Below are 17,020 nucleotides of genomic sequence, written 5' to 3'. Positions count from 1 at the left end.
GGCGCAGTTTATGTCCATCTGCCTCTACAGAGCGCCGTACGTGCCGCAGCTTTGCTGAGCTCAGATGATGCTGATGCTGGCCCTTCACGAGCTGTAAAACAGGCTGAGTCATGGGTTGCTGTTGCACATTACCGAAGTACAGACACCCTGACAAAAATGATATGTCGAGGACCGACAAGTGACGCATCACAGCATGAAACAGCCTTCAGTATTTACATAAGAAGAGGACCCATATGTGCAGGAGTGGCTGCCCTACATCGCGATGATCGCTGCGGCTTTTTTGGTCTTATTGAGACCCTTGAGTATTCAATGTGTGTTGTTACTGTTTTTGCTTTTGGTAGGGACTGTGGCTACCATCGTGTTTCTATGCTGCTGGCATCGCAAACTGCGCAATGAGAAAATTCCCATCAAATCTGCGCTCACGAGGCGTTCAAGGAGCCGCGGTGAGTGTATTAATTGTGTCCGTCGTACCCGTGTCATTTTGTCGCATGTCAGCGCAATAAACATGCATGCTACATGCAAAATGACAGTATTTATAAGACATTTTCATTCATTTCTCTCATCTGATGGGTATAAATGGTGATATTTTGAGTGCTGCATGCCCGAGTAGTGCATCGTTTTGTCTAATCTGTTTAAAAGTGTTCTTTATTTCAAGACCAGGCAAAGTTATTTGAAAAGCATCTTTAAGACACAGTATGACTGAATGCATGGGGTTTGTTTCAATCGTTCCCATTTGTTCTAGAAGCTGCTTTCCGGACGCATCACTTTCGGTCTGAGGTAATTCTCTCTTTCTCTCTTGCTTCTTTGTCAAGGTCATAAAAAGTGTTAAATGGATTTAAAAGCAAATCATCTAAAACAATATGAGTGTTTCGTAGGCTAATGTTTTTACTAGTCACTTTATTAAGAAATAGTATCGACTGAGTGACATGCGCATTGCGCATGTGCGGCCTATAAATAATTGAGTACTTTTAAGTATAAATATTACATGCTGCCACTAAGTAAATCTTCGAGAAATATAAAAAGCAATGGTAAACATTTCCCATTGAATAGGAAAGACCGCAATAAGCAGCACATGTTTCTTTCTTTCAGTAAGTGCAAGCAATATCTCAATATGATGCAATGTAATACAACAGCAATGATGCAAAAAGTGAAATAAACATGGATTTTTTTTCTCCTGTGATATTTGTCAGGTGTATCGTCACAGTCCACGTCACATCAGGAGAATCACACGAGCGCGTGTTTCTGAAGAAAAGCTTGTCGAGATACCTGAGAGCACGCCAGACTCGTGCACGAGTGTGAGGAAACGCAGAGTAAAGAAACGCGTCCAGCCAGAGTTTTATCACTCTGTGCAGCTCACACCAACACGCAAACCAGTACGTATATATCCTGACTCACACAGTATTCCCAGCAGGAATATCCTCACTCACACTGTACTCTCGTCCAGGATATCCTGACTTACACAGTAGGGGAGAGCTGGGAACAAAGTAACGCTTTTTGGCTTTTTCATGTTTTTACACAATCAATACACACATCTTTGCTAAAAATGAGATTTCTTTATGGGACGTACTGTTATCATTAAATTATACAGAAAGTGACAGGATTGCAAACATTACCCCATAGGTGGGTTAATTGTAACAAAACAGAGGGTTTGTTGTAACACCTGCTAGAAAATTCAATTTAAACACAAATAATTCAATAAAATGCGGTCTATATACAAATATTGTTTATATATCTGTCTATAATAGATATCCACACATTCATCCATCCATGATCCTTCATCTAACCATTCTTGTGTTATGCATCAATCCATGTAAATAGATTTTTTTAAAGGGCTGCACAATTAAGACCAAACAAAAATCATAATTATGAGTTATTTCCCCTGATATTGTATTAACAGTTATCATTTTGATGAATAGTATTTACATATTTTTTTATTTCATTATCTTGTATACCTGAGGTTTAAAACACTGTGACAACTAACCCCATTGTGTAAAAATGTTTTCAATCCCAGCTATCAGTTACTAGGAGTATGTTTTAGGTAACAAGACAGTGATTAAAATAATATAAGGTTGGAGTTGTTGACTTACACACCCAACTCAGAAATCGAAAAAAAAAAAACATAAGATGACGAAAGTTACTTCCATGCCTCCAAAACACTCTTTGTTAATGAATTCAAAACTTTTGACAGTACGAGGAAAAACCAAAAGCACAGATTGCTTGGCCCTGTATAAGGCTAATTACAGTTAAAGGACAAGTTGGGTATTTTACACTTAAAGCCCTGTTTTCAGATTGTTTATGATGAAATAGAACGGTTTTGACTGAAATTTGGACATATGATGCTGGCCCAAGAATTTTCGGGTGTTTGTTGTATTAACTCCCACTATAGGTGCACTGGAACAATCCGTCCTAAAATGCATTAAACTTTCGTTTACAAAGACGCGAAACCCAGCGAGCGGCCAGGGGCGCCCACCGACACGCCCACACAAAAATCACCGCAAAAGACGCACTCCAACAGGTTTTATCATAGTTTTTGTCCAACTCCATTGACTTGTATTAGATGTGCTGTGAGATATTACTCCACACCGGGAACGTTGTTTGTATTCTTGCAATTGGCAAAGGTGGATTATCGCCACCAACTGGGCTGGAGTGTCTATTATTCAAGCTCTCAGCGTAAGAATATACGGGTGTGAGGCGTTTGGAAAATTGGGCAAAAAGTTTACAACAAATGCTAAAACAGCTGTTGGAAAGCATCTTTTGCAGGATTTTTGTGTGAGCATATCATTGAACACCCCTGACCACTCGCTAAGTTTCACGTCTTTGTAAACGAATGTTTAATGCATTTTAGGAAGGATTGTTCCAGTGCACCTATACAGCCATTGTAGAGGTGTGGAGTAATACAACAAACACCTGAAAATTCTTGGGCCAGCATCATATGTCCAAATTTCAGTCAAAACCGTTCTATTTCATCATAAACAATCTGAAAACAGGGCTTTAAGTGTAAAATACCCAACTTGTCCTTTAACACCACATTAGTTTGTGCTCTGCTTACACCTACTCCATGTATATCTTGACACAGAAAGTAGGCTTACTCTGGTGACTTACACAGCACACACAGCCGATAAATCCTGAATTACACAGTTGCATTTTCCATCCTCCAATGAATCAAATTATCTTACGAAAAGTCCCAAGTAAAGTTATTACTGACAGACGCGTTAGAGCAGTTGATAATTACAATGAAAACAAATAAGGGAAAGGGGTGACTGACACAGTCAAGGTTAAGATGTAGTTGAAGCTGTGGATCCTCTTTAAGAAACATATACTGATTTAAACATTTAAGAAGTAAAAGGCAGCATTTGCAACACATTTTACTTCTCAAATGATTAAATCAGTATATGTTTTAAGTAATTTATGGCTAGGTCTGTTTAGTTGCGAGTAACATTTTTGAAGAACATTTGCCAGTAACCAGGCTCGTGTGTATTTCTTTAAAGGTTATGGAAACTGTACAACCAATACCTGAAACAACCTTTATTCACTTTTTCTAACTTGCATTGTGAATGATGAGACAGTGTCTTGAAAAATTCAAATAAAACTGGTGGATGTTATTAGTTTAATAAAATTATGTTTGTCTATAATAGTGACTTTTCAAAAACGCCAGCAACAGGCGGGTTTTATCCGCTCTGAGTACCAGCGCTCTGTGTTTTTTCGCACTGAGCCCCCAGAGTTGAAAAAGATCAACTTTGGGTCGGGTTTGGCAATCTTCCTAAAAAAGTGCATCACAGTCTTTATAAATGAGAATCACAATCCACAATCTGAATTACAATCTTCTTTCCAATTTTAAAGGGGACATTCCACAAGACGTTTTTAAGATATTAAATAAATCTTTGATGTCCCCAGAGAGTACATATGTGAAGTTTTAGCTCAAAATACCATATAGGTAATTTATTGGGGCATGTTAAAATAGGCACTTTATGGGTCTGAGCAAAAATGCACCGTTTTTATGTGTATCCATTTAAATCCAAACGAGCTGCTCAGGTGGGCGGAGTCTCAAGCGCTCGCGCTGTAGACATAACAGAGCATCTAGGGAGATTCTCTCACGAAAGAAGTTGTTCAAAAGCGATGTTCAACATTATATATTTGAACAAGTTTATGGGGAACATTGTGGAATAAAAATAAAGACTTTTAGGTCTCATGCTGCCAGTGTTTTAAACAGGCACAATGATTTTCAACATGTTACAATAAAATACACTTCCACAAACACTCAGAAGTTTACTTTTTGACCAAACCACACGAGCACATTTAAATGATCTGTAATAAAACAACACGTTTAATGCCTAAACTTTAGAGAAACAGATGAAATGACATGTTTAAGTTTATTGTGTACACATATTGAACACATTCGCAGTCAGTCTCTCACTCTCGGTCTTGTAACTCCTCGTATTCATTTGAAACTTCAGAGAAACATTAAACAGCATATTTATGATTATTGTGTATGATAGTGAATACGCGTTGTTCACTCACTCTGTCTCGTGCAGTGCATTAATCATCGTGTTCATTCATATAAACTTCAGAGAAACATATTAAACAACATACTTTTATTGATGAAAGTGAACTGTCGCGTTGCTCTCTCTCTCTCTCTCTCTCGTTCGTTCCCTCACTCTCTCTCTCTCTTGCACTATGGTAATGTTAATCCTCATCTTCAACCTTTAGAAAGACCATTAAAACTACAAGTTATAAGATTGTAGGCTACTGTTTGTGTTAATTTAGGGAATACCAACGCGTCATGCTGTAAGTCATTCTTTCTCTCCATCTCTCGCACTCGTGAGGCCGCGTCATGGTTGGATAGCGCAGATGAAGGGGCGGTATCATTATAATAAGATCCCCTTACTACATCATGGGGAAAGCGAAATCCGAATGACCTATATATTCACATGCTTGCAGAGAGAGCCTTACCAAAACAAAGTTACAGGGTTGCTATTGGTAGAAGCACTGGGGACCCAATTATAGCACTTAAACATGAAAAAAGTCTGATTTTCATGGAATGTCCCCTTTAAGATTCAGGCTGAAACAAGCCTATTATTTGAATAGTTTAACAATATTGCATTAAAGAGTCAATTGTCAAAATGGCAATTAAACCTGATAAACATTATTTAAAATAAAACATTTTAATCAGCAGACCAAGCTAAAAAATATTCAGTTCAGGAAATCCCTGTTATAATGATGATCATATACATACATGTAAAGAGTGCATAAGTGTCCACAGCTTCAACTTCATCTTAACTTGACTGTGTCAGTGACTCCTTTCCCTTATTTGTTTTCATTATAATTATCAACTGCTCTAACACGTCTGTCAGTAATAACTTGATTTGGGACTTCGTAAGATAATTTGATTTATTGGAAAGCATTAAACGCTGTTTGGATTTGGTCCCTCAAGCGCAGTGTTGTCTGTTGTGTGCATCTGCTGTCTGAGTGTGAAGCGTTTATATAACCAGAGTGCTTTTCTGAGCAAAAACATTAAAAAGACGTATAGTGCTTGGGGAAAAAGTATGTGAACCCTTGAGTTAATGACCTCAAAAAAGCACACCTGGAGTCTCATTAAGGTAATACGTTTGGAGGTGTGGACTACAGCTACTTTGACTAACGAAACCCCTCAACTTTTGGCGTTTGCTCTGCACAAGAAGAGCACGCTTATGTGAGTCATGCCTCGCCAAAAAGAGCTTTGAGAGGAACTACCATCAAGAATTGTTGCTTTACATAAAGTGTTACAGAGTTATCTCAAAGACTTTAGAAATTCACCAGTCTACAGTTAGGCAAACAATCTACAAATGGAGACACTTTGCGACTGTTGCAACTCTACCAAGAAGGGGCACCCAGTCAAAATGACACCAAGAACACAACGAAGACTCATCAGTAAGGTAAAGAAACAACCCCGAATTACAGACAAAGATTTGAAGGCTTGATTGAAACTGATCATCTCTGATCGTGAGACTACAAAACACTGAAGCAGGGTATCCACGGCAGGACACCACGAAGGAAGCCACTACTTACTAAAAAGAACATTGCTGCATGCCTGAAGTTTGCAAAAGAGCACATTGTAAAATGTTTTGTGGACTGATGAAACTAAGATTGAACTGTTTGGAAAAAAACACACAGTGCTACATCTAGCATAGAAAGGGTAAGGCATATCATAATGAAAACATCATCCCAATTGTAAAGTATGGTGGAGGAAACATCATGATTTGGGTCTGCCTTGCTGCATCAGGGCCTGGCCAGCTTGCAATCACTGAGGGGAAGATGAATTCCCAAATATATCAGATAATTCTTCAAGATAATGTGAGGAATGTCTGTAATTCAGATGAAACTGTGTAGAAGGTGAGTGATGCAACAGGACAACGACCCAAAACACTGGAGCAAGTCCACAACAGAATGGCTTCAGAAAAACCAAATCCACCTTTTGGAGTGGTCAAGTCAGAGCCCAGATCTCAACCCTATAGAGATACTATGGATTGACTTGAAGTGGTCCAAAGAATATGACAGAGCTAAAGCAGTTCTGCCAGGAAGAATGTGCTAAAAATCATCCTCAACGATGTGCAGGTCTGATCAACAGCTACAGGAAGCGCCTGGTTGAGGTTATTACTGCCATGCGGGGCTCAACCAGTTATTAATTCTAGGGGTTCACTTACTTTTTCCACTCCCATTTTGAATGTTGAATGAGTGTGTTCAATAAAGACATTGAAGATCTGATTTATTTTGTGTTCTTATTTTTTAGACATAATGGCCCTCATTTATCAAAAGTGCGTACACCACATTTCCAGCGTACACCCAGAACTATGCCAACCCGTTTCGAGTTAGTGCGAAAAATGCGCAGAAATACAATTCTTAACACCACAAAACGCACTGACAAACTAAAAGGTATGATATATTATGACCCACTGTAAAAAAAAGTGGAGCGTTGAGCGGTGCGGTAATATAACCATCAAGGTGCCTTTACGAAAATTACGCTCCGTTAAAGATGCAGTGTGTAATTTTTAGAAGGATCTCTTGAAAGAAATGCAAAATAATATACAAAACTATATTATCAGTGGTGTATAAAGACCTTTTAAAATGAACCGTTATGTTTTTATAACCTTAGAGACGTTTTTATCTACATACACCGAGGGTCCCCTTACATGGAAGTCGCCATTTTGTGCCGCCATGTTTCTACAGAAGCCCTTAACGGACAAACCTTTTTACTAAGTTGTCTCCGACGATGAAATGTTTGTCCGGTCGTAGCTTCTTTATGCATTTAAAAAACGAGGGTTGGGCAGTGGACTGAGCCGTTGGTTGCAATTCGCAACCTCACCACTAGATGCCGCTAAAATTTACACACTGCACCTTTAAAAGCAGGTTAAAATTGTGAATTGTGAAGTTACACCGTTAAAATTTTTTCCATGTTTCTGTATTCAGGATTATTTGGGCGGGGCTAAAACAGCTCAATGACACACTGTAGGCACTGAGTATGGCCACGCCCCTAACACAATCACAAGCATTTATTCAGGTTGTAGCAGTATTTGATGAGACGGCAGCTTTCCTGCAAGTGGGAGTGGTTTTAACTGAACAGGGGACATGCCCCCAGCGTTTAAGAGAAGAAAATGCTGCTTATTTTTCCCAGATTTTATTTACTTGCAATGTGGTTAATAACACATTTTTCTGTAATGTGACAAACTTAGAACACTTAGTATCATCTTACATGGACTAAATTATCTGATGCTGTAAATGCATTGCAGTGTAACCTTTCTAACCTCATAATAAAGTTATTGTTAGTTGTAAGTTTATTGTAGCGCATTGGTCATTCGGCCAAAATCACAGTGATAAGAGATGAAATGCTACACACAGCCTCTTTTAAACAGTGCTGGCATTATGACCCAATGACAAATGTTAGACTGTGACACTCTTTGTAATATTGCTTTAAGTGTGTGGTGTTGGAGTTTTAGATCAGGACTCTTTAGTTACATTAAAAAAGTGATACTTTGGACTAAGTAAAACTACTGTTATTTGTTACAGCCAATTTTATCCGTTTATTTTAAAGCTCACGTAGCACACGCTGTTTCTGCATTTCTGATGTTAATCTGGAGTACCTATAGAGTAGTATGACATCCTTTATATCTCTGAAGAGTCTTTAGGTTAATCAGTTTATAAAAGAAAGATTAGCTTTACCGAATCTTTCCGATAACGTACAAAAAAATTAAGAAAGAGGAGTTACTACCGCGGGTGGAGCGAGTACGAGTCATGCAACACTATACAACACTTATAACTTATGATTCACTACATGTTCGTGTCATTTATATAATATGCACGTGCATATTTACAACATAAGACAGGAGTCTTACTTAACGCATGCAACTCGTGACCCGGTTGGGAAAATCCACTGCATCAAACACACACGCAAATCTCCGCTGCTACCCCGGATAATAAACTATATCCATTGTTTTCATAAGGCTGGATTTCTTCTCCTTACATCCAAAAACACACTTCTTTATTCGTGCCATTGTTGAGTTTTAAAATTAAACAAAGCTGTGGCGTGATGTGAATGTTTGTAAGTTTTGTAACAAGTTTTACTTTTTTTGGAAAGTAAGAAATTTATTTTTTATTTTTGAGTAACCTAATATTTTTATTAGATCAAAATTTTTTTACTTTACTTAAATTCCAAAACATGCTGTTTTATTATAGTCTCCCTGTATTCAATAATTGTATCACTTAAAACTGATCTTTGAGCATCATTATAGCGTTTTTCCTGTGACAGGAATATGTATTAGTATATGTGGATTTATGAATATGCAAATTAGTCTCCGCCTCAACTCAATCACACAGCTCGGACCATAGATATGAATATGTAAATTAGTAATTTGCTTTTAGCCAAACTGAACAAGAAATGTTAAAACTGGAAACAATGATTTCCAGTTAAATCAGTGTAAAAACTAACATTAAATGACATGTTAATTTTTTCATTGTATTTATGTGTGTTTATATTAGTGCCTTTTTGTTATAATGTAATTTTAAAATGTAATTGATCCTCACCTGTACTGGCGTTTTAGATCTACGTCTACACAATACATGACTGAAAACTGAAAACATGACCATTCACACAGACTGGGCATGCGTGTACACTGTCAGAAATAAAGGTACAAAACTGTACCTTTTCTGTCACTGGGGCTGTACCCTAAGTTTCCGTTTGGTACCATTACAGGAATACAAAACAGAATACAATTTTGGGTAGATTACCGTACCTTAAGGACCCACATTGTTAGAAAAAAGTTGAAATATGTACCTGTCAGTGGGGCGGCACCCTTAAAAAAGGTAATTGTATGGACCATTAGGTACATATATGTAAACATTTAGTACCAATATGCACCTTTGAGATACTAATATGTATTTTTGAGGTACTAATAAGCTCTCTTCGGTCCCAGTTTGTACCTCTGAAGTACTAAAATGAAATCCGTAGGTGCAAAGCTGTACTTTTTGAAAGGGTACAGCCTCAGTGACAAAAAAGGTACAGTTTTGTACCTTTATTTCTGACAGTGTATAAGTGTGAAAGAGCTTATTGCTCTAAAGCCGCATTCAGACAGCCAGCGATGTTATCGATGTGTGTCGCCCGTCTCTTTCAATGCTGTCTGAATGGGGAGTAATAATTGCTTGTGTCTTGCACATGTAGGGAGCCACAGTGTTATAAAATGCAGAGTTTAACTGTACAACGGTTGTTAACTTTTTCAGCTGTTTGTATTGGATTTTATATTTGAGCCTCTGGTGTGAGTTTTTACTGCACATGATGAAAGCAGACAGAGCGCACTGCTATCAGCAGCTGATAAAAGAGCGTGTATAACAAACAATATCCATCTACATGAACGTATAGCGTTTAGAATTTGCGGCGATAGTTGGTGGCACTAAGTGCACTGTTTAGGGTGCAAACCTACGTTTAACAGAATTAAAATGATACGCTGTCACGTTATATGTTCTTAATAGTGGTGAAATTTTTTATTGTAGTACTTATCCGCTTGTTTTGGATGTTTGTGTCATTAATAAACACACAATGTCCTTGAAAAAAAGCATTTGAACAGCTGAAACTCTGCAAAGCCTATAGCTCCGTCTCCATGTTATTATTTGCAAGGTCATTGTGATTGTCATTTTCATCTTATGGTCATATGATAGGGGTTTGACGAATCAGGGAAGGATGCGCAATGATCCAGAACACCCAATCAGAGAGCAAATGTGGGGACCCACATATTATCTTACAGGAGATCTTGATCTTTGTTGTGAGAAGGACACAGTCAATAATAGTCCATTAAAAATGCTGTTATTTTCTCTCTTTTTTTTAACTAAACGCTGGGTTATAAATAGGCCAGCATTTTTTAGAGTGTGCTTAAAATCTTTTGCTTTTTAGTATCACAGTATTATATACTCTTTCTAATATAAGTATATGCTGCATTACATTTTTATTGTTTATGAATGAAATTCAAATCTCTGAATTCTGCATTTTACACAGAGAAGTCATATATTCTCAATGGATTTTTTTCAAGATTTTTCCATTCTCTGTAAATCCTGAATATGGCTGTACATGAAATAGATATAGTTACAGAATATAAGCATTTTTGATTTTCAGTGATATATACAGAACTACATTGCAAATGAATATTGAATTAAATGCCAAGGCAGGATATGTAGTGGATCTGAAATGTCATTGCAACAATCTTGTAATACTAAATGACACAGTGCTCTTCAGTGTAATGCACACTGTGTACTGGAGCACATGATATGTGGGTTACAGAACCTCCAAGCCAAGTGACTGCTTGCCTTGGCTTGCACCTGTTAATTCCCATTCATACTTTAGTATGGCTGCCTGTCAAACTTACAGTTAAATCACGGGGTAGCTGTCACCCTGTGTACTCTGGTAAATATTTCTCATTGTAGGTGGTAAGCTTCTCTTTAGATAAATAACATGATTTTTTGACTGCAATTAAACATGTCAACAAATAGTGTCTAGAAGAAAATGTATAGTTAATATATAATACATACAGTACTGGTATAGTCATAAAATTGTGTTTTTTTTTAATACTGATTTAAAACAAACACCTCCGACTATATTAGCAAATCAAAACATTACATGTGTCTTAAAGAACTGTGTAAAACCTTTCATGTTATCTCTTCTACTATAGCTATTACAAAATGAAGAGTATTTTTAAGTTTGTGACTCTATCTGTGAAACCCCGGCTAAAGTCATTTTATTTGTAATTTACTGTTTTCTACATAAAATCATCCTACATGTAAAGAACCTTCTGTGAAAATATAATCATGATATATTTATTATTGACTGAGTAAGAAAAGATCATGTAAAATATTTTTTTACAGACAGAGTCACATAAACATTTGTTGGATAGCACTTATACAGTATATGAAGTTTATTTAACTAAGTTTGGGAGGAGCATGGCCATTTAATCCAACCAATCAAACCAAAGAGGTCTCTATATATAGCCGTCTCTCACCTCTGTCTTGTGACAGTTTTTTGTAGCATCCCTCCTCCACCCCTTCGCCTCACTCTCTGCTGGTATATCTATCCCAGTTAAGGGGGGTACTCTGAGTTCAGGCTAATATTCAGAGCTCAGAGCCCTCCCATTGGACAGCATGCCAAATATGCTTTATCTCATGTTTAATTACACGTAGATGCGAACTGAATATAGAATAAATAAAAGTGATAAAAAAGGGTTCATTGCAGTTTTAGTTCTTAAAGAACCTTTTGGTCAAGAGGTTAGCCTAAAAAACATTTCTTTCTTACCTTTCTGTAGTCTGAAGAACCTTTACGACAAAGAAGCTTTTGTGTAACAGCAAGGTTTTGTGAATGTTAAAGGTTAATTATGAAACACAGTTATTTTGAGAACTAATATTATGTCGGAGTCCACTGCTTGTGTTGTAAGTAAACATGCTGCACAGTGTTTTGTACATGTATATGTTAGAGCTTTCTCTGATATTTCAGCGCAATTGATGAAATAGGATCGCGCAATTTTCACACACTTTAGTTTTATCAATGAAAGGCTAAAAATAGCACCGTTCACCGTGTGTTTGCGCCAGAAGTCTGAAAAGACGTAAAATTGTGTTTAGTACCTCAGATTAGATAAATGGGTGGAGAGAAGGCGGTTGCGTGTGGCTGTTGAACACATTCAACCACATGTGCGTTTACACTACAAAAGCAATCCGATCGAAAGGGGTTTTGACTACCTCTGAATGTGGTTGAAAGTGGACGAGCTCTAAACGTTTTGAACACCGTTTACACCTGGCATTAACGTCATCCGCTTGTGATCCGATCGTTGTTAATGCCAAGCGTAAACAGCCTCAAACATAAGATCTGTTTACACACACAGAGCTACTGAAGGAGCTGCTCTGAGAAACAGCCAATCAGAGCAGAGCTCAACATTATTATTCATGACCCTTTCAGTTAGGTTATAATAGACCGTTTTATTCTAAAGGCAAATCCTAGGGTTGTAAATGGACATGTAAAACCATCTCTGGATCATATTTGCACTTAATAAAGTTACAAACCTTCTATGTAGATATCAGAGAACAATTTAACAGATTATTTTAATGCATTCTTTGGCACCTTTAAAGAGTGATGCAGTGTCTAAACAAATCAATTAAACACTTGTGGACATAGCAGAATTTTGCACATTCTTTTTAATATATGCATTTAGGATTGGTTTTCCCCTGCTGTCTGTGACCCTGTCAGAATACATGTGACCCATTTTAGGGTTGTTACCCTTTGAGAATAACTGGCACTGCTTTCTGAACAATGAGAAATCCTTGTATATTTTTAGCAATGTCTCTGGTGAATCACTATTAAACACATATCCATATTTTGAAATGATTGACTTTTGAGCAGCTTTGTGTCCTGAAATGACATTAGCATTTTTCACAATAGCTGTGTTCTTATTCTGCTCGGGTGATAGCAAAAGACAAAAGCTCTACCGGTGATGGCGCTGTAAGAGCAGCACATGAGAGAGAGAGAGAGAGAGAGAGAGAGATGAGATGCGCGCATGGTAACTCGAATGCTTCAGGTCTGCTGTCCGGGCTTTCAATCTTCTTGTTTCAGTGGATGGTGACGGTGTGGGTTTGTATGATTCAATCTGTTCTCTCACTGGGGGATTGGACATCAGTTTATGCTTCCCGGGTTACACGGGACGGAATACCGTCAGAAGGGTGCGGTTCCACCCAAAATGACATCTCTCTCTATCAATAGCAAGTGGAAGTAAAATATCAGTGCATCCTTTGGAGATGTACACAGCGGTGAGTGTTTATGTCGTCCTGGCGGGGGAGCCACATGCAAATCTTTCATATTTGTCTGCGTTTTGTTTTTTGTTTTTCTTTGTTGATTTGCGTTGCCAACCCGTACCTTTTGCGTTTTAATGCGTCCTGTAACGCGTTTGTTGTGAGGTTTCACTGCGTAGCCTACTGTAGCTTTCGTTTGCACTGCCGTTTTCATTCGCAAAAGCTGTTTACTGCATTTCTATTGTGTCTGCACACAGAGCTCCGGCTCCGGGAACGCGTCCCTGCGCTGCTCCATGTCTTCATCGGCAGATTTCTCGGACGATGAAGACTACAGCGCGAAATCCGGCACGGTGTCGCCGGCACCGGGAGACACGTTACCGTGGAATTTACCCAGACACGAGCGCTCGAAGCGCAAGATTCACGGAGGATCCGTGCTGGACCCTGCGGAAAGAGCTGTGCTCAGGATCGCGGGTAGGATTTCAACATATCCCACTGTTATAAATAATGCATTCATAAATAGTATCTTAAATCGATTGGTCTTGATTGCTATTTGATCATCCAGCAGTCAGGACAGAAAAGATGCAAATGGGTTGGATAAATAGTAAACGATGATTCTGAACTTTGTTTTTGGGTATCTTAAAATTGCTCTCAAGTGTGAGCATGAACAGTACTAGCACGTGCCTTTGTGTCAGGTTCTGTGTATGATCCATACATGCAAAATCTGATCTTAGCCTCATCATCGCCATCATAAGAAACCGTGAGAAGCCTTGTGGTACATTATGGTGTTGTTATGGTAGATGTAAGTCATTGTGTATTAAGGTTCAAGGCTGTAGATGATTCAGCAATAAATGATAATGCACTCTGGTATGTGCATGGTTTCCAGTAAAGCTCTTAGCTCCGGAATGAGAGGTCATATGTCTGTCTGTCTACTATCAGTATTTCCATGGAAAGCTTGATTATAATCACAAATATCACAAACATTTGATTCAAAACATATCATGGGAATTATTCACAACATTGACCCAATGATCATAGTTTATCTAACAGCTTACATTGGTTAGACGGATTTAGAATTGCAGCTAAATGACAGGAGTTCAATTGGGCCCGATGGCGCAAATGAGACAGCACGTATCCGGCACTAGGACCATGGAGAGCACTTCACTTATGTCATAAACACATGGCACTCAGTGCACACCAGTGACCCACGTGTGTCTCAAAAATAGAGCATGACTACGAATGACACATTTGTTTCTAATGTGACGTATCATTTCGGGTTAAAATAATGCTTCTTCCTGTTAACACATAACTGTTATCTACATACAACACTATAGCAGAATGTTGACACAGTCTCAAGAAGGATAAATGACATTAAACAGTCAATACCATTATACACACATAGAATTGTTACACACTAGGATGACTGGCACGGTAAGTATCCAAATGCAGAGGTGACTGGGAGTGTCACACGGATGACAGAGGAAGTCGCGCGCATTGGCCGGTTTGTGGATGGGTGGGGGGAGGAATGGGTGCGCGTGGATCCGTCGGGAGGAGCTCCGGTTCACTCGCGCTGGGGGCGGGGGCGCATGGATCAGTCGGGCGGAGCTCCGGTTCATTCCGCGGCGATGGCCCGTTACGGACCGGCTGCGTATGTGCTCGCCGACGAAATGGACTATTTGCAAGCGTACGAGGAGGTGCTGGAGAAATATAAAGGTAAATAATGAATGCGCATTGTTGTTTTGTGGTGAAAAAAGTGCGTGATGGTGCGTGCGTGTGTGAAATCACGCGTCAGTTCAGTTGAGTGATCACATTGATTACAAGGACTGATACAACATTGTTTTCTTTAGACAAGTTACTATACAGAGCTGATGTGAGAAATATGGTGCCTGAAACAGTTTGACAGAAAAAAATGGATAACAAATGTCTTTCGTTCTGCATGTCAGACTGTCTGTTTGTCTATCTGACTGCTTGCCTGCCGTCCTGTCTGTCTGTCTGTCTGTCTGTCTGTCTGTCTGTCTGTCTGTCTGTCTATCTATCTATCTATCTATCTATCTATCTATCTATCTATCTATCTATCTATCTATCTATCTATCTATCGTATCATGTCGTTTTTTTGTGATGGTGTGTATTGTATTTAGTAAATTAATAGCACAAGCCCATGGTGGTGTTGTTATTTGGTCGCTGGTGTTTTGGTCCATCCATCGTGACTGCTCTAAATTCATCTGCCCTCATGCACTTACAATAGCTTACAGCCATTTGGCTCATAAGAGCTGCCGGATTATGGACATCATCTTTCAGTGTTGCTGACCGTACTAATGCACAAATGATGCACATCCTGTATCCAAATACATTGACACATAAATCATTCTTTCTCGCATTAAGTGAGTGTCAAGATGCGATCTTGTTTTTTGGTGAATTTTAGGGTGCAGTCATATTATTCCTAACCCAACCAAACCGTACCCGAGCACGATTGTCCCTACTCCCCCAGAACCACGCAATCACAATGTACTCTGACCGATCTGAGCCCGGGCAAGCTTTTGTCATTAGGATGCGATTGTTTTGAAGAAAACAGGAAGTTAAGGGTTCGCTTAACATCTTGATGTCAAGTCTGTTTTTTTTTCACGTTAACCTGCTGCGCACATCAGGTTTTTACGAAGACAGATGAAAGTGAGAGGTCGCACATTTGACATCTCCCCTTTTGAACCACACTCTGGCGTGATTTTGCGTTCACACTGCCTGAGCCCAAGTGAACCGCACCCGAGTGCTAGTCAAGCGAACCAGGCTTTGGGGGTCAAACATGCTTGGGCGTGGTTTGGTTGGGATAATGTGAGCGTGCCCTTAGTCTATCAGTTGTTCAGTTGTGGTGCTCAGCTTAGCACTGTGTGTGTGTGTGTGAAGGAGTCTGCTCAAGTCATATGATAAAGGGACATTTTGATTATGTGACTTTTGCTTTCTGGAGGCTATAACCTAGACAAATAAAGAGATTTAATTATATTTTTCAGTACACTGTGCTTTTGCACTCTTATTATTTCTGTGCATATACTGATCACATGGTGCTAAAACAGTGTTTATTTCATTACTGTTGTGCAGCATAACCAAGGACAGTAGATGTTTTAGTCAACAAATAAACAAGCATTGCAGATTTTCTGTAGTCTCTTGTCCTTTCATTCGGGCTATCATGACTGTTTTACTGGAGGGCAGAGGTTATCAGATATAGTTTATTGGTATAGATCTAGATGCCAGCTTTGGATGTTTTCAGTTTATTGAACTGAGTTTTCGGACCTCATTGTTAAATAATAAAAATCTCTAGATTTATATATTTGCTGTGCAATGGCTTTACATTTTTTTATTGTCCTTTTATCTTAACTAAAGAAACCATCGTTTGCAACCAGAGACAGAAATAAAGGTTGTTGTCTCTTAAAACTGTTGGGTGATTCTCACGAAAACTTGGTTTTAAAAATGTCAAGCATGAAAATGTAAAAATTGCTTAAATTTACTTTTTTTCCCACCAGACATTGAAAAACAAAGTCTGGAGTAAATGGGAACATTAATTTAAAAACTTTTACTTATCATTTAACACTTTTCGTAACATAATTTAAAAAATTAGTCCTAAAAAATCTCATTACCGCAACAGTCAGAAAACATCAACACTGACATATTTTCAAAATGACATGACAAACCTGAAAGAACATAATTTGGAGATTCTGCACATGCATTTAAAATCAAAGTATTATGC

At 38.5% G+C, this 17,020-nt stretch overlaps 2 protein-coding genes across 2 annotated transcripts in view; one reads left to right on the top strand and one right to left on the bottom strand.

Moving 5' to 3' along the window:
* LOC129416559 (uncharacterized) overlaps positions 1-17,020 on the bottom strand; it is a 136,526-nt gene that overhangs the window by 68,592 nt on the left and 50,914 nt on the right. The window lies entirely within an intron of this gene.
* Positions 69-17,020, top strand: part of dst (dystonin) — a 194,082-nt gene continuing 177,130 nt past the window's right edge. Inside the window, exons 1-4 of the mRNA XM_073872803.1 lie at positions 69-443; positions 743-777; positions 1,191-1,373; positions 13,545-13,758. Coding sequence (XP_073728904.1) covers positions 263-443; positions 743-777; positions 1,191-1,373; positions 13,545-13,758 — 613 coding nt within the window. The 5' untranslated portion in view covers positions 69-262. The remainder of the gene's footprint in view (positions 444-742; positions 778-1,190; positions 1,374-13,544; positions 13,759-17,020) is intronic.

Source organism: Misgurnus anguillicaudatus, chromosome 11, assembly GCF_027580225.2.
Source record: "Misgurnus anguillicaudatus chromosome 11, ASM2758022v2, whole genome shotgun sequence".
NCBI classification, from domain to species: domain Eukaryota; kingdom Metazoa; phylum Chordata; class Actinopteri; order Cypriniformes; family Cobitidae; genus Misgurnus; species Misgurnus anguillicaudatus.
This window is presented reverse-complemented; position numbering and strand designations above follow the sequence as displayed.